This window comes from Manacus vitellinus, unplaced genomic scaffold (assembly GCF_001715985.3).
Source record: "Manacus vitellinus isolate BGI_N305 unplaced genomic scaffold, ASM171598v3 scaffold_4_pilon, whole genome shotgun sequence".
Taxonomy (NCBI): Eukaryota; Metazoa; Chordata; class Aves; order Passeriformes; family Pipridae; genus Manacus; species Manacus vitellinus.
This window is the reverse complement of record NW_021940604.1, coordinates 36,953,552-36,977,647: the sequence shown is the minus strand read 5'-3', so window position 1 is coordinate 36,977,647 and position 24,096 is coordinate 36,953,552. Positions and strand designations below refer to the sequence as shown.

At 37.7% G+C, this 24,096-nt stretch overlaps 1 protein-coding gene across 2 annotated transcripts in view; it reads right to left on the bottom strand.

Moving 5' to 3' along the window:
* COL12A1 (collagen type XII alpha 1 chain) overlaps positions 1 to 24,096 on the bottom strand; it is a 94,760-nt gene that overhangs the window by 47,883 nt on the left and 22,781 nt on the right. Inside the window, exons 13-31 of one of the 2 annotated variants that reach the window (XM_018078093.2) lie at positions 22,564 to 22,833; positions 20,452 to 20,718; positions 18,414 to 18,606; positions 15,761 to 15,882; positions 13,019 to 13,168; positions 12,813 to 12,932; positions 12,104 to 12,268; positions 11,767 to 11,913; positions 11,013 to 11,152; positions 9,683 to 9,812; positions 8,518 to 8,663; positions 8,123 to 8,252; positions 7,188 to 7,327; positions 6,332 to 6,461; positions 3,989 to 4,128; positions 3,579 to 3,711; positions 3,452 to 3,478; positions 2,999 to 3,141; positions 388 to 517 (exon numbers count right to left, since the gene is read on the bottom strand). In XM_018078093.2, the coding sequence (XP_017933582.2) occupies positions 388 to 517; positions 2,999 to 3,141; positions 3,452 to 3,478; positions 3,579 to 3,711; positions 3,989 to 4,128; positions 6,332 to 6,461; positions 7,188 to 7,327; positions 8,123 to 8,252; positions 8,518 to 8,663; positions 9,683 to 9,812; positions 11,013 to 11,152; positions 11,767 to 11,913; positions 12,104 to 12,268; positions 12,813 to 12,932; positions 13,019 to 13,168; positions 15,761 to 15,882; positions 18,414 to 18,606; positions 20,452 to 20,718; positions 22,564 to 22,833 (2,823 nt within the window). The remainder of the gene's footprint in view (positions 1 to 387; positions 518 to 2,998; positions 3,142 to 3,451; positions 3,479 to 3,578; positions 3,712 to 3,988; positions 4,129 to 6,331; positions 6,462 to 7,187; positions 7,328 to 8,122; positions 8,253 to 8,517; positions 8,664 to 9,682; positions 9,813 to 11,012; positions 11,153 to 11,766; positions 11,914 to 12,103; positions 12,269 to 12,812; positions 12,933 to 13,018; positions 13,169 to 15,760; positions 15,883 to 18,413; positions 18,607 to 20,451; positions 20,719 to 22,563; positions 22,834 to 24,096) is intronic. The other variant, XM_018078094.2, reaches the window with a different exon arrangement.

The following is a 24,096-nucleotide window of genomic DNA, read 5'->3' as shown; positions in this document are numbered from 1 at the left end:
TTATTTCTATAGCAGAATCAAACCAATGCATCAGTCTCTGAACTGAAGGTGCTTAACAGTACCCATATGAAAGTTACATGCCTTCTGATGCTTTAAGGTGCTTACTAAATTATGGGATACAACAATTAAAAAATTTAAATGACGAAAAAGTTCCATAGGTACACTAGGGTTTTTTTCAGCCTTAAAAGCCAGGCATCCAGTCTGAGGTAGTGGTCCAGGGTTTCTCTACAGCCAGTAGACAGATCTTCTCACTTTAGATATTTGAAACCCACCAAAGGACAAATACAGATGGGGTTAATTTCACCACAAGAAATTTTTCCAGGCTAATTTGAAAAGCAATACATCAATGTTGGTTTTCACCTAATAAGATCCGAAGAAGTTACTTACTGGTTCTGCCTCGTCCTGTAATTCGTCCCCCTTCACCATCTGCATACATTGATGACACAGTAATAGCATATGGCGTGTCAGGCTGCAGCTTCTGTATCACTACACTGTTCTGCCGCCCTCCAACCATAGTCTTCAGCAAAACAACAGAAAAACATTAAAATACCCTTTATACTTCCTCTTTTGTGCTTAATGCTGTAGTGAAGAATGTAAGCATTTGATGCAGAGAGAAAACACTATGATGTTGAAATGCTCTTGTGAGTGACACTGAGAGTAGACATTGAACAGCAATAATATTTAACGCATATTCTTAGCAAGTTTAGACATAAAGCTACTATTCTTTAAAATCTCCAAACTTGCATATAACCACAACTATGTATCAACTGCCAGTTCTTTACCAGTACAAACTATATTGTAAATGACTATATCCTATTGAAATCAATCAGAGTCTTTTATTAATTACGATAGACTCTCATTTGGGCTCTTTATGCTCCACTCTCAGGTTGAATGCAAGCATGGAATAAATTCCAACACTCTGCAGATCTCTAACATACATTAGATACAATATCAACATTGTCTCTCCTTGATTTCAAAAATTTTACAGCATGACACTTCAGCTTCTGAAACATCTTTGTTAAGACTCTGTCATCTTTTCATTTTTATTATCTAATTTTTATTTTACATATAATCCTGTGATCGTAATCTTCACCAATTAAGTTAAAGATTTAAAGTACACTGAGAATAATACTTAGATCTTAAACATTTGATACTCATGAGCTTATTGGCTTTTAATAGTGTGTAATTACACTTGCTCAAGAGCATCCTTTGTACTTTTAAGACCATCTGCACATTTTCAAAGCCAATTCAACTAATGTGTTTGTCATAACAAACTTTAAAAGCATCTGATTAGGAAGAACTGACAACGAGCAAGCATTTATACATCTTCACATTTCGTAGAAGTAGAATATTTTAACTTACAAGCAAAGTACAAAGCTCTTTTCAAAGAATAAATATTTTTATCATCCCACCATGGCTGCCTCTCCATTTTAGTATCTGTTCACCTTTCAAAATCTGACCCTAAATGATTATTACGGTCTCTGCAGTTTGGTATGCAGTTTTTGCAGAGCTGTCTTCAAACCATCCATGCTTCGTCTTGGTGCTGAGGCCACTAAATGTCAGACAGGGTAATAAAAACCTTCCAGAAATTCTATTTTAACTATTTTGGTAGGGACAGCTCTACTGCCTACTCAGCAACTACATTTTAATCAAATATCCCACTAAAAAAAACAGTCAAGGAATTATGATCATATGACAAAGTTATTTGCAGACAGACATTAAATGCCATGAATAGAGGATGAGTGTTCTGTGGGCTCTCCTTAAAAAGACGTGTTTTCTCCAACTGCCACTGCTGAACTCTATCCAGCTGTGAGTAATTAAGTCTATTAACTATATTCTTTGCACAAATTCCAACAGAATGCTCATAATTTTCTTTTTACTCCAGTGTCAGCAATTAATTACAGTAATTAATTAACCTTACTGCTGTTCCTTTTTCTTCTAGTGATTTCTCCCTAAACTTATATTAAACTGCTCAAATTCATTCAATAGTTCAATTGCCTCAACTCAAATGCATGTTGTTCAGAAGAGAGTTAAAATGGATGTGTAAGTATCCAATTGATTCTAAAGTAAATATTCCTAGATACACTTCTGAACATGTGTGATCTCCAATTACAGAGGCAAATTAAATGAGCGTGTTTCTCATCTGAGACTGTTCCTCTGAGTCATTTGGCAGTGACCACAACAGCCTCCCACTGCGGGGCATTTTTAAGTAGCGCACATTTCTGATAAACAGGCTGACTGAATTACCATTCCCAGGCTGTGCTGTGTAGGCTGCCAGTAGTCAACACAGCTCTTGCTGACGACACAGGGAAAGCTGGCTGACCATACAGTACTGGCTCTCCATATCATTACAGCTGCTCAATCCCATTAAATGAGTCTAAAACACCTTAAACACTTCCCTAGCATGTGTTTTGTGTGCATTTTTTTTTTTTTTTGCAACTGCTACTTCTGAGTGGTTTTTCTGACCCTAGAGCAGTGAGAGACAGCCTCAACTGTTCAACTGAACAGCATGTTCCATGGCAAAGTCCTCTGATAGCACATGAACCACACCATGAAAATAACTGAAAACTCTGGAAATGGAAAATAGCCAAGGTATCCATATCGTTGATTGCTGTGATAACTGTATCTGTGATTTGTAGCCTTATGTGCTGCTTGACTTATTCCTCAACACCTTTTAACTTTATTATAGTTATATCTATAGATATATATTGATGACCTTAAGGGTCTTTTCTAATCTAAGCAATTCTATGACTCTGTGATTTTCAAGAAAACAGCATGCATCCAAAGTAATTTCTGCTCCATGAAGAGTATTCTAACTTGGATTTGAAAGGGGAGAAAGAAAAAGGTAGGAGTATGTACTGTTTCACTATAAATAGAAATTTTCACCTAAAAAGTGATTAAAATATACAATGTTGTGCTTTGAAAAGAAATTATTCTAATGGATTTGCAGAAGGTTGTATTTAAGGTTGAAAAACTATAGCACTACAAAATTAGTTACCGACTGTTCAGGGCCATCCCCACTGATAGGTTGGTAAATGATCCTGTATCTCTGCACTCGACCACTGGCAGGATCCCATTTCACAGTCAAACTATGTGAAGTTGCATTGTACACCTGAAGGTTTCTTGGGCCACTCTTTGGGGCTAAGAAGTGCAATAAAGAAAAGAATAAATATGTTATTCACCAAAAATTAGGGACAAATACTTCATTCATACTGTTAGGGCTGCATGACTGCCTGATCAAGAGTAGAATGTATTAAGTACAAGAGAACATAAACTGTAATGTTTGTAAAATAATAAACATGTGGTAATCTAGTGTTTAGTATTCTTCCAAATACACAATAATATTTATTAAATGATCTCAGCTTTTTAATGTCAACATTTGTCACAGTTTAGAAAAAGATAGCTATGGGTTTTTCTTAATAGTACAATACCAGGAAATTCAGATTCTTACCTTGTGTTGTGATAGGTACCAAGGGTACTAGAAAAAAGTAGAAAGAATTTTCAGAATTCTTGTATGTATATGCTTTCTGTTTTAATAATCATGAATAACAACATGCAGAATCCCTTTATTTACTTACATGTCCGTTCACTGCCAATGAGCTCATCACTTTCTGATTCATCAGGATAGATGGCAGTAACTGAGATATCATATAATGTGTCTGGATTCAAATTTTCAAAGACCAAACTATTGTCATCCCCATTTAAGATAGTCTTGTGGAGAAATTAAAAAAAAAGGAAAAAAATAAATAAACAAAAACAGAACAAACAAAACAGACAAACAGAAAGTGGGATATAACTGAGTAACTTTTTACTCAGTAACATCACTGCAAGTGGCTGTAAGTATGTGTTCTACACCTTCTGACTGAATTTCCATTGCACAGAACAGGAGGGCTTGCAATTTATAGGCCATTTATCAATTACATTTCTGATTTTAAAAATATACTCTCTGAGAAACTGCCCATGGAAGCTTATGGTGGCTAATTCTTACCTCCTGTTTTTCTGATCTTCCATAGGGTCCCCAGGTTATTCTATATAGAGAGACATCTGGAGCTCCATGATCCCAAGTACCTCTAAAACTATTTGTGGTTACATCTGTGATTCTGAGATTGACTGGTGCTGGCACAGGCTCTATTATGAGAAAAGAAAAAGTATTCCACAAAATGTAACTACAAAATAAATACAGTTAAACAAAGCAATTACTCAGACAAAGAATTTAGAAAATTATGTAGGAGATTCATCTCTCAGTTACCATGCTTCTAATGACTACATATAACCCATCCTACCTACACTAAGCAAATTGTCCTTCATCCTTCATAAGGTCACACCATGAGGTCACATCACCGGATAAAACAGACGCAGCTCTACTGACCTCAGCAGAGATCACAACTCACATGCCTACTCACAACAACTGAAGTCCTAGCTCTTACGTTTTGGAGCTAGGAGTGATTATTAACTCCCATAGACAGAGCTCAATCTCCTGCATGACTGTCTCCCAAATCTTAAAATTCTTATATAAGCTAAATAAGACATGACTGAATTACACCACTTACTTCGAAAGAATTCACAGAGGTTAACTGTAGGTTAAGAAAGCTAAATATAATATAGCCACTGGGAAGAAATACAGAAACAGGTAAAACCAGAGAATTAAACTAAAAATAATTTCTTTGGCAGAGTTTTCCTCTTCTTTCCTTACACACACATTCACACAAAACCACAGCTATAGAAAAAAGACTATCCCAACAGCAAGCACAAAATCTCACAAACATTTTTAAATATATAAAACTACAAAAAATTCAGAAGAAAAAAAGAGATCGTAGGAATGTTTTTTCTCTTCTTTTTATATCAGATTGAGGGGCTGTGATAAGATAACATTGCTCATTTCTGTTGTAGCTCTTCTGGTTAACTACCTTCTTAAATCATAAGCCTAGATCAGGATGAGAGCTTTTTTGACACCCACTTTCTCCTTTTAGTCTGTCACTTCTGTTGTATGGAAATCAGCTCTTACAGTTTGTGCAACTCCATTTCCTTGCCTCTATTTGTTGAGGTACTGTCCTAGTGACAGGGGCTGGGACCAGTTTATCACTATGCAGGTATAACCAAAACTGTGTATTCTAGACCCTCTGTGTAATTTCTGATGGACTGTTAATAAATGAATTGTTTGCAGCAGCTGCCCAGGGTACACCTGACATCTCAGGCTCCAAGTTGGATGTTAAAAAAAACCCTACAAGGCAGGGGAGCGTTTCTTTGCCTTCACACAAATGACTCAGCTGCAATAACTCCCCTTTGGAAAAGCATTAACACCTTCACACCCAGCCTGAGGGATCATCTCTGTTAATAGTCCACAATGACTGGCATAATAGGGAGCTGCAACACCTTGATCATCAAAGATTCCAAAAATATCCCATGATTCACAGAGTTAAATCACCCATTGTGAAACTCTCCATCCTGGTGGAGGTCCTGGGCATTCCCACCTGAGCTTGAGCATGTATAATGGTTTTGGGACTTCTAGTACCACTCGTCAGATACAGAGGAGCACCAAAACTTCAACAAGAGGACTGTGATTGCCACTCTCAACAAGTCTGCGATCATTACTTAACAGAACCGTGACCATCATCTGGACCAACAGGTTTTCCTTTCCTGTTAGTTTACAGCCAGGAGGTCCTGTGGTGCTCAGCACAGGGGCTAAAAACACCGTTCTGTTCTTGTCCAGGGTGCCGGGTTATACACCTGTCTTTGGGGGGTTAAAACCAATTTTTTTCTGGATAATTGTATTTATTGTAATCTTTAGTGAATTGTAATTCTGACATGTAATCTCATTGAGATGGGTTCATTTGTCCCACCTGTTTACTTTTAAACCAGCACAGGTACTCAAATACTGCCTTGATGATTCTCTAGAAGTAGAGACGGATTTCGCATTTCATGACGCAAAAACTCTCTTGGATCAGAAGCAAGATCATGTCTCTCTAATCCTCTAGCATATGGCCCAGCTTCCTACTCACTTTCCTAGATTCCTGCATAGATTTGCTAAACCTTTCCTCTGTCTTCATATTTTCTTACCCATTCTACACTACACTTCTCCTTCAGCCTCTAAACAGAAATAGTTGTGCTTGAGTTGCTCTGTCACCTCTCTGCAGACTGCAGTCTCAGTGTTTACTGCAGTGACACCGGAATCTAAGATTCCTGGGGTTGTTAAATTGAAAATAATGCTACAAATGCAAGTAAAATTTTTCTCAGATTAAATGACAGCTCCACATAGCATATTGCAACATGTACCACTTTAACAGAACATAAAGCAAAACCAATCACAATAATGATTAATAAGAATGCTTACGAGTGACAGCTTCTGCTTTTGTTGGCTGGGATTCTCCTTCATCATACACAGCAACAACGTGTACATTGTACACTGTTTGGGAGGAAAGGTCAGAGAGAGTAGTGCTGGTTTTGAGTCTGTCAATTTCCACCTAAGAATAAAAATAAGAATTGTAAATTGCTCTTACTCTGCATTTGATTCAAAGGCAGAAATTCCTGTACTGAAAAAGGAAAAGTATTCTGCACTACGTTTTGCCATTTACCCCTAAATTTACACCTGAATATTGAGTGCTATCTACTAATTTCCTTGCAAAGCATATTATATCAGATACATGCAGTACTTGCGGATCATTCATGGTTTCATTCTTTTGGAAACAAGGATGCAGACTAAAACTTAAGAAAATTCTCATTTCCTTATAAAAACACGTTTAATCCTCCAAGAGCTGATTCATGTCAAGCAGTACAGACAAGGAAAGCTTGTGCCTAACTACAAGACATCTCTAACAACGCTCACGCATGTTCTGACAGTCGGCAAAGGGGCTAACATACCTTTATTCCACAATCCTGTCCTCTTAATTGTAAGCTGTTCTTAGACCTTGGCAAGATGACACTTAACCAGACAGCAGAAATGGCTGTTTACCAAAGCACAGGAAAATTCTCCAGTCCTTCTCTCTGGAGGAGGAGGAAGAAGGGAGTACCCAAAGAAATCCATCTCGTGCTCAATCCATTTCCAAGAAATCAATACCCTTTCCTGACTGTAATCACCATGAACTGATGTTCTTTACTCTTGGTGGTGGGTTATAATACTACTCTTACTGCTATGTTAGTAACCTAGCTCCTTGAAATAAAACTCTTTCTTAGTACTTTCAAGAATTTACCTCCTTTACATCAGGGTCATCAGCTATTTTGTATCTTAGGATGTATTTTTGAACTTTCCCTGGGGCAGCATCCCAACGGACATTCATGCTGCTGTGAGTAACATCCTGAATTGTTAAGCCTCTGGGTCCAGGCAAAGGTACTGTAAAAATAATGACAGTAGTAAGTGAAAATACTATTCATGGCAGAGGTATAGGTCTCTTACAGATGCGAGTAAATGCTTTTCGTATCTTTTATTGAAATGGAGGCATTCACTTTCTAAGAAGTTCATCGTCCTTGCCATTAGATGAGACAATTTAGCTCCATTTAGGAGCTTATTGTCCCAGTAATGAACAATATAGCTATAAAGTATGTAGCTTTACCTTGGTAAATTATGAGCACAATACTTTTAGAAGTATTAGTGTTTAAAATCATAACTTTTGGTGACAATAGCCACTTTTCATGTATGGTTAAGAGTTTAACATTTTTAAGGACATACAAATAAGCATACTGCATGCATCTAGCCCAGAAACGTGCCTTCACCAATAGGAAATATTTAAGGAAAGTTATAAAAAAGGAAGCCATATTTAGATCAATTTTTTTTCTTGATATGGAATGTTTCTCTGTTATTTTCTACACTTCAGAGAATGTCTGAATTTGGGAACAAGGTTTCTAAGTTAATGCAACCAAAATTGAGACCTTTTAAAATACTACGACCACAAGATTTTCAAGCCAACTTCCTTCATTATTCAACGAAAAAATTGTTTTGTTCCTGTTCTAATAGTTGGACCCTTTGCATTGAAATTGCCTTGAGATCTTTGGGAAATGAATGAGTGTTAGCAAATGCATAAAACATGGTTAAGATGGTCTTCTAAACAAAACAGAATATATAAAAACTGTTGCATATATAAAAAATGTTGCTGAAGCAATAACAAAGTAAAAATCAAGATGTCCATACACGTCACTTCCTGGGTGGTGAGTGGGTCACTGGTGATATCACCAAACAGTACGTAAGCTATTAAAGTGTACTCAGTGTTGGGGATGAGATCTACCAGCTGCACCTCATTCACTGATGGTCCAACACGCATCTGCACATGAAAAGTAACACACCATGTTTTAAAACTGAAGAAAGCAATGGCAGAAAAGCAAGCAGTGATTTAATTTCAAGGGAATTTTGTTTGTGAGATTCACAGTATATTTACAGCTTCCTGACTGATGTCATTGTATACAATATCTTTGTAAGTTCACTGCACTTCAAAAGTACATGCCAGTCTTTTGACTATTATGATAATCTAACAGTTTTTCTTAATTTATTTCTGGTAGAGTACAGGAAGTGAAGACAAATTCTCTCACCTCTTTCTCTGTGGCTGGGACTGTGGCATTCACAGGTTCATATGTTAACAAATAACCAGTAGCTCCATTGAGAGGTTCCCACCTCACTCGCATGTAGGTTGATCCAATATCATAAACATTCAAGTTTCTAACTGAGGAGATTGGCACTGTCAAATAAAAAATATATATTAATTTATTTATTTCACCTTCTTCATATTTTATATCACAGGTAGTACCACTGAGAGTATTGCACATGGCTATTAGTGTACATTATGGGTAGTAGAAAGGCGATCTGCAAGCACTGGTTTTTTAAGTGGTTCTTAGTTTAAGAATGGTCACTCCATCTTGAATGAGGCTACAGATTTGCTATATACACAGCTAAAACTCTTACAAGTTTACACTCGGACACTTTAATATTCCAATCAGCAACATTAACTCACATGAATGCTCTAATATGAAACAACACAACTGGTTTGGGATCTTTACAAAAAGGATATTTTGTCCTTTCTTCTTGTTTTCCGTATTTCTCTAATTATTAAATAAACATGGAAAACTACAGCAGACTTCATAAAAATTATGCAAATATTTTAAGGGTGTATGACAAGCCTAACACAAAACAAAGTGAAATGAACAGCAAACAATCAATGTTATTAAAGAGGCAGAAAAGTCACCCAATGTTGCATTCAGCATAAATATATCTAAAATCAATCATGTAGACAACTCATAGTAGAAACATGGCTAAGTTATAACTCATAGAAGTGGCATAACTCTGTTGAATTGGCTTTTTGCTAATTAGAAATCATTTCTATGGTATTGTCTGATAGTAGCAGGAATTAATTACCTAGCATAAAAATACAGGAGTATACATTTGTATATGATCAGATTTCAGTAATTTTTAAACTCTGTCTTATAATTCATGTCTACTGTTCTAGTTTTGTACAGCCATGCTTTATGAGTTTGGAAAGAAGACGAGACAAACATTTTCTACCATACTGCAGTTTCACTTTGCTGAAGTTTTCCAGACAAGATCTGAACAACCTGTGTAACACAACACAGTTTAGTCATTCAAATTAAAAATTTTGTTTCTGCTAAGGAGAAAGCCCATAGTGCTAAAAGTTCTACTGGATATTTCCCCAGGTGCCAAACTGGCTGTTAACATGTTATTCAAGATCCATTTGTAACTTACAAGTTGTTTCCCTGCCGATCAGAGGTTCACTGCTTTCATCTTCTACCACAGAGAACACATTAACAACATATTCTGTTTCAGGTTGCAGATCTTTCAGAACTGTTGTTGTTTCCATCCTACTCACATAAAACTACATAAAAGAGAAGCAATGTTAACAACATTTGTACAACAAATATATTTGCAATCTTATCTCTAAGAAAAACAATCATTCCTTGTGAAACTCTTCAGAAATCAATGGTAAGGAACTAAATAAAGTATGGTCTTAATCTTCTATGTATTTTTTTCTGACCGTATAGCAATATTTTTGCAAACCAAGCTGTAGGTAAGTCTCATACAGACACTTGTCTCAAATGGATCTGGATATATTTAGCATCACTTACTGTGCATTCTACTTTCACGCATGGTTTACACTTCTATATTAGTAAACAGCATAAAGAAAGTGCCAGGGACATATGCTACCACTTTTGGAGAAAAGGTTTCAAACACTCAGGATAATCTAGATGGTTACAGCACATGGCAACACCTTGAAGAACAGAAATGCCAGGAAGCAGTCAAGCTGTAAAGTCAGTGTACGCTGTATTGACAGCTCCAACTTTAATCAAATGCCAAATCCTGAGGTCATGATTTACTAAGATTAAACTCTCCATGAGTAAAGAGTCCCCATGAATCTCCTGAGTTTAAAAACAACATTCAGAGATGAAAAGTTCAGAGTTAGGTACACAGAGGTGCCTAACTTCATTCTCCCAAATACTTCATTCTCCTAAATACTACTCTGCCTGGTTGAAGAGAGCGATGAGCAATTCAGATTACCTACAATCAATGGTTGTGAGTCACTGATTCTTTGTGTAGAGAAGTAATAACCACAAGATAAGTCTGATCCTGTGCATTAAACAGTTTAGAATACATACTTAGGCACAGATTCAAAGTACCATCACACAGTGTTAATTTAAGCACACCTTTATCACCTACTGTCTTTTTTTCTATTAACAAGAAAGTTTATTGCATTATGGCCAGAAAATTGCTGGTATAGACATATTTAAACCAATATATGACAATGGAACAGGAACAGAAAGGAATTACTAGAAATAGCAGTCAAGTGTTTTGAAGAGGTACATTTTATTCCTTGATTCATGGTATTAAAGCAACCAAAGTTATATTTATGCTCCTATTTTTTGTAATTTTTTGTATCATTTACCAAGGCATTATATTCTTGACCTTGGGAGCCTTTTTTTCATTTACTGTTATATTATACACAGCACAAATTACAGAATGATACTACCATGATGTGGAAGTCCAAGGTTATTATGGACAATGTCAAAGATGAACTAACCTGTTTAGGACTACCTCCAGAGGTAGGGTAATATTCAACTCTGTATCTATCAACACTCTCAGGAGGTGGACTCCATCTCAGTCTGAAAGAACGAGGCGTCACCTCTGAAATGACTAGGTTAGAGGGAGGTGGCAAATCACCTATAAGCAGAAGCAAATTAAAAAAAATATTCTTTCATCTTATATCATCAGGGAGAAAGAAAAATCACTTTAAGTAGTTGCTTATGTTTCTGTTTTCTCAGGAATTACAACTTCATGAAGAGATAGCTCACCGTCACACTCTCAAGACCAAACAAGCTCCCTGTAATTCCTATTCCACCTTCAACACCAGCGTTTCACTGGAGAACCACCAGCTAACATTACTGTTTTTCCATGCTCAGCTTTGCTTTTGGGCTGTCAGACATAAACACTTGAAAAAAGCAGGGCTGTTGAAATTATCCTCATTGGAGGAGTATCATCAAGGAACCTGCCACAATGGCAAAAAGCTGACACACCAAGAAACATGCTTCATAATTCTGGGAAAGAAAGAAGGCACATCCAGCCATGTCATGCTGTGTTAGGCATAACACAGTCATTGTTGAAAGGAAAGGAAGAATCCCTGCAGGGTAGTCCAGGTGGTCTGCACAACTTCCTCACACCAGCAGCTGAAAAAACAGCCCAGGACTACATAGTGTTCCCAAGAAGTAATAAAAAGGAATTGGTAGTGCAAACATGTAAATGGATAAAGGATGAAATAGACTGAAAATGTGATGTACCTGGACCTTTCACACTGTTACACAGATTTGTGGTTACATCATCAACAATGTTAGCCAGGAAGGAGAAATCTGCAACGTTGTAAGCATGGATGTCATCTGGATCTGTTGCAATCTGCTTCAGTTCATTTTCATCTGCATTTTTAATACCTTACAGATAAGACATGAAAACAAAGCTTGTTAGAAATTATGGCCATGAGGCACAATACCATGAACTCAAGTCCCTAAACACATTCTTTGAATACCCTTTCAGGTACTTAAGTGTGTGATCACTTCTCTGTGAATTTAGCAGATGGGCAGAAGGAGGCTGTTGCAGGCCATTTCTTCATATAGTACTTACCAATTGCATAGAGTTCCACTCCCTCATCTCTGAGTTTTCTTGAAGGTGTGACTACATCATCCTGTGATTTGCCATCAGTGATGAGAACACCAATTTTGCGAGCTCTGGGCCTTAAGCCTGCATTTTGCTTGAAGTTGTTTTTTAAGATGAAATCCAAGGCCATTCCTAGCATGATACAAAGAAAGTAACCATCACTATAACCTATTTCCATATAGTAGTTATGGTAAAAGAGATTATTTTATCCTAGTGATTTCACTCTGACAACATAATTCCACAACTTACTTCCTTCTCGAAGTATTTGTAATCTAATTGCAGTCCATCATCCAGACTTACCAGCAATTGATATTATTTAAGCCTTCTCAAAGTCTCTAACCTCTTAACTTTTACGCACCCTCCTATCTGATCTCTTCTAGCTTTCCTTCTGGGTCCTGGTTGTCTTCATCCGAACCCTGACATGATGACTTTTCATCTTCTCATATGCTCAATAGTAACATAAACTCTTCATCATCCAAGCTCTCTTTTATCACATTTTTCCAGACTTCCTCTGAGTTTATAAGCCTATGCTACACCTGTTCTCTCCCAAACATACTGCATTGAACTGTAAGTCTCTTCCATCTTGGACACATTTGAGTTCTCTGAACAATATTGGGGTAAGCTACTAGAATCATTTTTATTGGAGCTTAAGGAAAATCCTGGCAATGTGACATACCTGTTAGAGTATTGCCTCCTTTGTATGGTAAGTTGGCTACAGCCTCTAATAAAGACTGTTTGGTTCGGTAAGCATTGAGATTCCATTCTGTCCTGGGATCACCACTATACTGTGAAAGACCTGGAAAAAAAGCCATAATTTCCTCAGTTATTATGTGTCTGTGTAGCAGTTATGCTTTATTTTCACTCCAGCATATGAGAACTTACCAATCTGTACTTTGTCAGGACCAATATCAAAAACTTCAACAATGCGGGCAATGAAGTTCCTGATGGTTTTAAAATTTGGCCGCCCAATACTCCATGAGCCATCCACCAGCAGCACAATATCAGCTTCTGCTCTGGTTCTACATTCTAAACCTGCCATGTCAACCAGAAAAATATAGCCTTAGCATGATAGTTTTCTTTCTCCATCCTTTTAGATGACATATGTCATGAGTTAGCTTCCAAAATAGCTCTAGTTTTATTCACTGGCACTCTGTCAAGTATGACCTATTTGTGAACGTTATTCACACTAGTCACTGGTTCCATGGCAAAAACTGTCTAAATTTCTTCATGTATGTTTCCTTTTATAAATAAGCCTTTGCAAATGTCAAGGCCAGTGTTCTCTATTGTCATGTCATTATCTGTTTCGGTCTTTAAAGATGGTTGATAACCTGATTTCAGAAGTTTTGTACAAGACTACTAAACTAATCACTGACATGGCAGTGAGCATTATCAGATACAAATTTACAAATTTATAGTATTTTAGTCTGTCATGCATAGCAAAACTACTACTACTTAATTTTCAACTATGTAATAGTGGAATTAATAGCATATATTACAACCACTTTCAAATAAATAGTATTTCTCAATTTTGGGATAAAAAGACATAGTAATACAGATGGTATTAAAGTTTACATGTACAAGAAAGAAAGAGCTCAATTCAAAGAAGACACACAAACATAAACACAGGTCAAGAGATACAGAGGGAACAAAAACAAACATTCATATAAAGCCGCAATATTCTAGAAAGGTAGGAAGTTATTTCACATATCTTCAGTTTACAAATTACAGAATAAAATATGCATAATATTGTTTTCATCACAAAAAAATCACAAAATATTTATACAAAACAGAAAGACACAATAATTTTATCCACAGCCATTTGCAAAAAAAAAAATCTTTCTCTCTCTTTTCCTGTAGATTGTGTTACCAGCTGCAAATTTTCTGGCTTCCTGCCATCAGAGCTTCTCGTCTTTATATGGAAGAAATCCCATTGAGAAAAATCAGCCACACTCATCACAGTTGAAAGATATTGTGATTTCATATATGTTCCACAGAATTGATCCAACACTGTAGACTCATGAATATAACTATTCCATGTACCTGGGGGTTAAAAGCATGATCCTCTTCTGCATAGAAAATATAGATCTAGTCTTAATCAGGACAATAAAATCAGTTGGGAGTAGGGTTTAAGTAAAACCATGTTAGCTCAAAACATTGCATGCATAGCTTCAATATGGAAGTTAAAGTTAGCTTCATGTACAATATAAGTGTTAAACTATTTTGACTTTTAGATTTCTTCCAACTACTACAGTTCCCCACATGGAAAATTCTAGCAATGGTACCAGATCTAGGGTGATTTTTCTCCCCCTATTAATATATAATTTACTACTACATTCACAGTCCGAGATATAAATTTATTTTTCACATTAACCATGACTCAAATACATGCATTAGTAAAACTAATTAGCTTAAAGAATATAACACTGAAGACAGAAATGAGAGTTGCTATAATGAAAAATAATAAACCAGTGTTAGAACATTTTTTTTTTCTGCTAGACTTATTAAAGCTTTAATGTAACCGATGGACTGTTTTGTAGTTTTTCTCAGTTTTACCCTCTAGTATTAGACTGAGTGGGACAGCAATTAATTAAGAATTTTCTAAAATTGCTGTCAATAAAGTTATACAAGATGAATATTTTTTACATAGCCCAGTGTGGAAACAAGGCTAAAAGAGGTTAAGCAAAAAGAATATTGTCAGCTGTCAGAAATCTTTTTTTCTTTATTTAACTCTGAAAGTACTTTGCAGTTAGGTTCTTTCTTGCCACCAAATTCTCTCTGATGGTTATGCAAGCTTTGAAAAGGCAGAGGAGAAAAGTCTTTACTTATTCTTCTATACTTGGCTATTAAGAAGCAAAGACCTGCTTTTTTATGTTTTCCATAAAGGAGGACTGACCCCTGAAACTTTCCTCATCCAGTAGTATTAGCACACAGAGGCCCACTAACCACACCAAAGGGAGCTTCTATCATAACATTCACAGAAACTTTAGCTACATTTAGCTACACAGGGAATAACTCCCAAACAGATACTGGAGAGACTCTGCAATTGCCTTTCTGAACTAAGTCTCCTCCTTCTATAGTGAAAAACAAAAGACTAAAGAATGGATATGTTGAATATAAACTTAAATAATACACAATAACACTGTGACATTCCCAACTACCAGATCTTTGTTCATTATATCATCTTAGTCTTGAAAGGAAAAGACACCATATAAGGACAAGCAAAGGGCTAACAATCTGCTTAAAATTCCTTGTTCTGCTTCTGTGAACACCCTTGTATATGAGCCATGATCTCTACAATCACATTTGACCTTATGTGATTTGACACAGATGTGGATGGCTTGAAAATGCAATGCAGATGGCTTTGAATAATCAGCAAAACATGGGCTGCCTGCGTTATCATCTTTATAAAATTATCTAAAGGGTGTGTAGGACTAGAATTGTGAACTGCAGTATGCTTAGTGGTCTTTTCAGACCAGGGCTTATGTCATCAGGGTAGGGAATATACTGAATCCTGTAAACAAATATGTATGTGCATTAGAAAAACAATAAGGAAACATAGTAAACTTTTGGTCTTTTTTAATCCAAAATTCAAGACTGCCTTTTCTTCAAATCAGTCATGTTTACCTCTAGATAAAAATGGCTCCGAAGTAGTATCCGAAAGAGTGGTCATCTCTTGTCCAATCAGGGGGTTGCTCTCTCCTCCTTCAAACATCCCAAAAACATTTACCTTATATGTAGTTCCTGCCCTGCAATAGTTAAATAAGTATACTGTAAGTAAAGTCATTTGGCTAGTTAAATGCTAAACACTTCACTTAATAAATTCTCACAGAAAAAAATCCCTCATGGAAAAGAAGGTGCTAAAACATGAAGCCCAAACACTAGCTCTTCCACAAGAAAGTGAAGTTTCAAAATTTAAAAGCTGACTCTACACTCTGTACTTAAATTTATAGCCTTCCTCATTCAAGTTATTTAATTCTGGGAAGAATACAGAGAAATTGTCCAGGCAGACAGAGATCAGGTTAGGAAAGCTGAAGCCCTGATAGAAATAAATCTGGCCAGGGACATCAAGGAAAACAAGAAAAGTTTCTACGGTACATCAGTAATAAAAGGAAGACTGGGGAAAACACGGGCCCTCTCCAGAAGAAAACAGGAGACATGTTTACGCAGAATAGGGAGAATGTTGAGGTACTGAATTACTTTTTTGACTCAGTCTTCACTGAAAAGTACCCCAGCCACACCACCCAGGTCACACAAGGCAAAGTCAGAGATGGGGAGAAGGAAGAACCACCCACTGCAGGAGAAGATCAGGTTTGAGACCAGCTAAGTAATCCAGAAGTGCACAAGTCTATGGGATCTGATGAGGTGCATCCACGGGTACTGAGGGAACTGGTAGATGAAGTTGCTAAGCCACCAGCCATCATATTTGAGAAGTCATGGCAATTCAGTGAACTCCCACTGACTGGAAAAGGGGGAACATAATCCCCATTCTTAAAAAGGGAAATAAGGAAGATGTGGGAAACTACAGACTACGGAGGTCAGTCTCACCTCAGTGCTTGGCAAGATCAAGGAGCAGATCCTCCGGGAATCTATGCTAAGGCACGTGGAAAATAAAGAGGTGACTGGTGAAAGCCAAGACAGCTTCATAAGGGCAAATCATGCCTAACAAATTTGGTAGCCTTCCACGACAGGCTTACAGCTTTGGTAGATAAGGGAAGCGCAACTGACATCATCTGCCTGGACATGTGCAAAGCATTCAACACTGTTCTGCATGACAACCTTGCCTCTAAACTAGAGAGACATGGATTTACCTACTAGACCACTCTGTGGATAAGGAATTGGCTGGGTGGTCACACTCACAGAGTTGTGATCAAGGACTCCATGTCCAAGCAGAGATCAGTGATGAGTGGCATTCCTCAGGAGTCACTATTGGGAACAGTGCTGTTTAATATCTTTGCTAGCAGCAGGGATGGTGGAATCAAGTGCAGCCCCAGCAAGTGTATTGTGTGGTGTGGCCAACAAGCTGGAGGGAAGGGATGGCATCCAGAAAGACCTTTTAAAGGTTTGAGAGTTGGGACTGTGTGAACCGCATGAAGTTCAACAAGGCCAAGTGCAAGGTCCTGCACCTGGGAAATCCCAAGCACAAATAGGGACTGGGTTATCCATGAATTGAGAGCAGCCCTGAGGAAAGAGACTTGAAGATACTGGTGGATGAAAAACTGAGGATGACCTAAAAATGTCCTCCTGAAGCCCCAAAAGCCAAACGTATCCTGGGCTGCATCACAAGAAGCGTGATCAGCAAGTCAAGAGAGGTGGTTTTCATCCTCTATTTTGCTTATGTGAGATCCCACCTGGAGTACTGTGTCCAACTCTGGAGCCACCAGCATAAGGGCTTGGACCTGTTGTAATGAGTCCAGAGGAGGGTCAAAAAAATATCAGAGGAGTGGAGTATCTATCCCGTGAAAACAGGCTGAGTTGGGGTTGTTCAGCCTGGAGAAGAGAAGGGTCCAGGGAGACCTTATGATAGCCTTCCCGTACCTAAAAGAAATCTGGAAAGGGACATTTAAGCAGGGCAGATACTGATAGGACAACAGGTAATGGCTTTAAACTGAAAGAGAGTAGATTTAGATTAGATATTAGGAAGATGTTCTTTACTGCGAGTGGTGAGGCACTGGAACAGATTGCCCAGAGAAGCTGTGGGTGTCCCATCCCTGGAGAAGGCATCCCTGCCCACAGCAACAGAGTTGGAAGTGGATGATCTTTCATATCCCTTTCAACTCAAATCATTCTGTGACTGTATAATTCTTTGACTTTTAATTATCCTATTTTTAATATATTTAGTATATTTGCATAACAGATTTTGACATGCTCTGAAGCCTTCTTTACAGATTCAAGCCTCTGAGAAAATGAATCAAGAACCAAACTCAGCTTTTTTCAAGAAACCTGAGGCAAGGAACTTTTGAGAGGAAACTTTAGAAATCCCAAGTATCCTCCAGTATCCTGTTATCTTTTTTATATTTGAAATGCAGAACACAGCTCCTGCCCATATCTTTGCCTCCTTCAGTTCCTGTGAGAATGATGGAAGTGGATAATCTCACAAAGAAACCTGCCAGAGACTGCATAACAAGATCTTCATAGCTTATTGTCAAAATTACTTTCTTACTTACAGTAGATTTTGCCAGGTATTTCAATACCAGATCCTGATTAAACAAAACCCTAAGCTAAAGTTATTTAAAAAAATAAAAAACAACCAAAACCAAACATGAGTTATTATCCATACCTAAGCTCCTCCAACACCACTGTGCTGTCGTATGGCCCCACTATTAGTTCTCCAAGACTCCCATCATCTTCAGTAGGGTGGAAAGTTACTTTGTACCCCTTCACTCGCCCTGGTGCTGGCTCCCATGTTACTCGGAAACTTGACATAGTTGAATCAGAAGTTCTCAGATTTCGAGGTGGCTTAAAGGGAGAGGCTGCAAGGATGGGGAAAAAAATGGTTTAGATCAGGTCTGCACATGGGAAAAAATCAACAAGCATGCTTTTATGTAAAAATACATATGCAAATCTAGTATTAGTGATAATCCTAAACTCTTTGTACCTTTGATATAAATAGTATTAAAAGATGAATGGTGATTTTCCTGTCACTTAATTTTAGCTATCTAACCAAGAGGTACGTTAAATTTATTATCGAGGATCCCTCTACAGTCAACACACTGAGGGATAAATAGCCTGGCAGCTGAAGCAACTTCACCACCAGAGGTGTGGCAGCATGTCAAAAAATAATTCTTCAGAGGAGTGCCAGCCAACCAGCTTGAGGAGCAACTTCCTCTGAAGGTCAGTACTCACAGACAGAGTGGTTAACAAGCCTGCTGCTAGCTTCTGCATCACTTTTGCTTTTGCATAACTCTGAAGTGCAGCAAGGAAAATACTGCAGTAGTGTAATCTCAAAGTTGCAAAAAATTGGAGAGTGAACGGAAAGTCACCACTACAGCTTTGGAGTGAAAGATGGAGGGAAAAAAACAAAGAGTTTGCTTTATCCCTATGCCTGTGCAATTGTATAACTATAGCTTAAAGATCATATATGTCCCCATATGGTGAATTCTGCTGAGAAATAGTAGATACAGTCCCACTCACAAGGAAAAATATAGCCTCTCTGTCTCATCTCCCATGATACTTCCTGAATTATGACAACAGCTCCAAATAACAAGATCACTCAGGCCTCACTTTCTTCTAAAGAGTGTTTACCACTACAACTATTTAGACTGAAAGCACAGAGGCATATCTGCATCAAGATGAAGAGTTTAAAAATCAAAAGCAGCTGTATGATTTTCAACACTGGAAAACTAGGTATTGGTCAAGATCTGATCAAGTTTTCATGACTCCTTTATATCGATCACATTTTAGGCTAAAAAGAAATCTTCAGTAACTGAGGTGCTGATATCTACACTGATAAAAGACTTTTTTTTCTTACTTCCTGTCATTATTCAATATACCCTACATTCAGAGAACAGAGAATGGCATGAACTGCTTACAGAGTGCCTCAGTGAATGGCACTAGTCCCACACAGGCAGAAACATCTTGAAAAAAAATTCTCCTTTGGTAATGGCTTTCTATCTATTGCAGCAGGAAACTGACTCTAAATCTGGTTGATCTGGGTATCAAGAAAACATTTCCTTCAAAATATAAGATCAGCATCAGATACATACTAAAGGTACAGTAGAAAATTAGTTTTGCTTTTACCACAAAAATGCCCTCACTGGGACTATTAAGAGTTTCAGTTTCTGAGAGAGAAGACAGCTTGTCCAAAAGACCAGGAAGTCAGGCTTCCACAGATGAAACTTTAAAATCATCTACTGTCCCTCTTTATTACCTCAGGTCTTCCCCAGAAAATACGGTGACCAAAGAAGACAATCCTAAATAACATGATGCTGGGTAGCTCTTTAATTAATATCCACAAAAAAAGGCAAATTATGAAACAGCTGACAATGCTTCATTAAGTAGTCTGTTGATATACGTCTTCCTCACAAAACACCTTGTTTTGACTTCTGATGGTAGTGTTTCAAAACAAGTCTAGTATTTTCAAGCATTTTACACCATATTTACACCCTCAATATCAATAGCAAAAAGCTGTGCTCAGGTTATGCCACAGTGAAGTTTACAACAAATCAAACTCTTTTCTCAACCTCTAACATTTTCTTCAATTTGCCTGTCAATTCATGATCTTGGCAGACTCCACCACACTTTTCTATGTATCACTATTATTAATTTTAAGCACAAAACTTGCATTATGAAGTCCTGTACAACCTTGTGCTACATACCTGTTGTTCCTTCTGCTTTTCTTGATTTTCCTGGTCCAAAATCATAAATTGGAACAACACTTAAGTCATATGTAGTTCGTGGCTTAAGCCGCTTTAACACTATGCTTGTAGCAGGAGCATTTACTCTTCCAAACATCTGCCTTCCTCCACTGCGTGGTCGGTAATACACACGATAAGACAAGACCTTGCCAGGTGAAGGCTGCCATGAAACTCTCATTGTATTTTCTGTCTCGTTGTCTACTGTCACAGTCCTGGCATCTGGTGACACTTTTCAGAGTAAAAATACAGATAAATGTTTACTTTATCACATACCCCGATATATTCAGTTGCATGATTACAAAATTAATTCTACTGTATTAAAAAATAAAATTGCCCTCTTTAAAATTACAGTATTCGATTGTGGGGAAGGCACAGCAGAATCTCACAGGTCATTGTTCATTATTTTTTAATTGTAATGGACTAAACAAACAGAAGCGTGCTTTTCACTACAGAGAGAAAAAACAGGGAAGGATAAATCATATGATGACACAGCATAATTGGGAGGTTTTTTTGTCACACTTTTCAGCAATCCATTAAATAATGGATTCACCAGTCTAAATTGAAAGTGATAAATTATAAAGTTATTTTTTGTTTAATACAATGTCCTATAGCGTTCAGATTTTCAAAGTTTTGAGTTTACTGATCTGATAAGATGGTGGTAAATAACTAAACTGCTGGTTGTTGGAGCCCATACAAACTGTCCTGCTGGAAAATCACTCATCACTATTTGCAACATAGTATATGTGCTGAAATAAGCCCATGGACTAATCAATCATTTTCTCTACAAATTGCAGCATTCAGCTTCTAAGAAATATTTTCCAGACTGTATAAATGGCATAAATAATCCAAAGTGAACTGAAAGGTATGCAATGCTGGCTGTCAGCCGAAATAAGCCATCTAGGTTTTAGCAAACTGAACCTTCTTGGCATGCTGGAATCGGTCAATATTTCATCACGTGGTAAGGCAGGCTTTGCAGCTCCTGGGAACTGACAATTTCTAATCATTGTTTGTACCAGAAAGATGCAATATTAGTCTCAGGTCTGGGGCTGTTGATAGGCGCGATAGCAAGTTCCCTCAGTGAGCACATACAGAGAAGCAACAAAATATATGACTAAGCTACCTACTTAACTTGGAAAGGGCAGGGTGGCTAATGCTGCTGTTCTTGAACAAAGAAGGAAGGCGTGGGACAGCAGTCTGCTTTGACTCTGGGGAGTCAGCTCTTAGGAACAGCAGCAATCACTACTCTTGCAAAACCTTAAGAAAAACTAAAATGGGTCAAGGACAAAGGTTAAGGTAGTTCAGCAGCCTCTCTCCAACAGTAGTCAAAACAGATGCTTGGGAAAGAGTACAAGAACATATAAACACACATGATGCTTCCCCAGAGCTCTCCCTCAGGCTTTGTCTTCACATGGCCCCTTTAGACAAACAACAGAAACATCAAGGCTGATTCAGGGCATCCCTTCATTCATTCACTCAGACTGCTGTACTTGCCAGTTCTGGCTATACAGCGACAAGCCACCTCTGTTTTTTCACTTTGCCTACACTGCAGGAGAGGCTTGAGCCTGCTTCCACAAATAATACATAATGTTTGGCAAATAAGGAAAAAAAAAGAAGAGCCCCAGAAAGGTAAATAACAAATATCAAAATCACCCAGTAAGCCTCAGTTTGAGGACTGTGAAGACTGGAAAGGGTAGTTAGCTTGGAAAGCATATTCATTGATTCTGTGGGAATTTACACCACCTTTCCTCCTTAATCTATCCATAACATTTCCTCCACCTTATTTCCAGCAGTCACACCAAGCCTATGGAAGGCTGACTTCAGAGTAATTTGCAGACAAAATCATATCTTAAATTGGAGGTAACTCTTGCTGAATCCAAACCTATATGACATAGAAGAGATTTCCATGTTTTTTAATTGTCCTGCAAAATGTCAGAATTGACTGAGCTGAGGTGGCACTTTGGTTTGGGGTAACTTTTTTGGGGGAAAAAAAAAGAAGAAAAATAAGATCCATTGTCTTTTAAAAATGGTAATTTCATCAAGAACAGAATGTTACAAATGTTGTACTGCACTCACCATCAGTAAAAGCCTCTCCTTCAACTGGGTCTCCTTCTCCACTGCTGTAGGCTGCATATACTGAAATCCTGTATTTAGTCTCTGGCTCCAAGCCTTCTATCACAGCATCCACTGTATTTCCAGGGACTCTCTTCTCTGCCATTGTATCATCATAAAGTGATTTCCATACTATCCTATAATGGTTAACTGTTCCTGGAGCTGGTGTCCATGATAACCCAACTGTAGTGTCAGTTATGTCTGTGGTAACCAAATTACGTGGTGAACCACGTTCTGCAAGAAAGAAAACAGCAAAATGTCTCTTAAAAACAAATAGCAAAGTACAAATGTAAAAGTCAAATGATCATAAGAGCGAAAACAAACTTTTCCCATCAATATTAGTTTCAATGTCATACATTTGTAGTTCCAAGAGAAAATTCATGAATGTTTCAACAAGATGCTTCAAGCTAGCTTTAGACTATGAATGATCCTGTGCCTCACCATGCAAGATACTTAGCGGTCATGCTTTAGAATATGCAAAATAAAAATGGCAGTATTCAAAGACTTGGAACGAAGCCAGTGCTTAAATGTGGTGCAGCTCACTTGGGTAATTTCTAACCCTCAAATAAATAACTTTATTTCATTCATTCATCTTCATCCTTATGTGTGTAACTTCTTTCTGGGGGTTAAATAAAGGAGACTTTTACCTGGGTCAAACAGTCCTTTCTCTGACAACTTTAACTTCTTGTTTAATGGTACTATTATCTTCCAGACTACCACTCACCAGATCTACCATCTATTTCATTTTATGTTTACAACTAATTTGCAGTGTCTTTAATTCATGCCAACCCTAGAGTAGAAAACATCCTCCATCTTTCCACTCAGAAGAACTGTATCTCTATCCTCCCAGAGGAGGTTGTTTCAACCAGCTTGGAACAAAGGAAGCAGCTCATTAGTCTGTGAAACTCAATTGTCAGCTGGATGCACGAATCTCACCTAACACACCAGAGTAATTCCACAGCTTAAAAATGAAGCTCATTGGTTTAAAGTGGTGCAGTGAAAGGAGTGCCTCTGTTTAACATTTAATGTACATTTATAACATATGTTCAATTTTCCCATTGCACTGGCTTGTTTTTGATGGCAGGAAAGGAGCACTCACTGGTGAGTTTAGTGCAATGGCCTCATTAAAGCAAAATCTGCAAAAGGGATCTATGGAACCAGATCTACATACACACAGAAGCTTTTTGATTCTTTGCTGTGTATTCTCTGTGGAATTTCAACTGTACAGGACATTCCTGAGAGACTGCTTAGCAAGAGGACTTAAACACTTGAGGTGGCCTCATGGCATCACAGTTAAGTTTTACCCTCAGTGATAAAAACATATCCCCATACTATACCACAGCAGCCACAGGATTAGAATCAAAATTCTTTGAACACAAAGAAATTCAGTACCTATCCGATTTCCACCCCTTAGTCTTGTTGCAAGAACAGAGCTCACTACATTCAGAAGCCTGAAGCAGTTTCAGGCTAACAAGTTGCTCAAAGTCATATACTGTG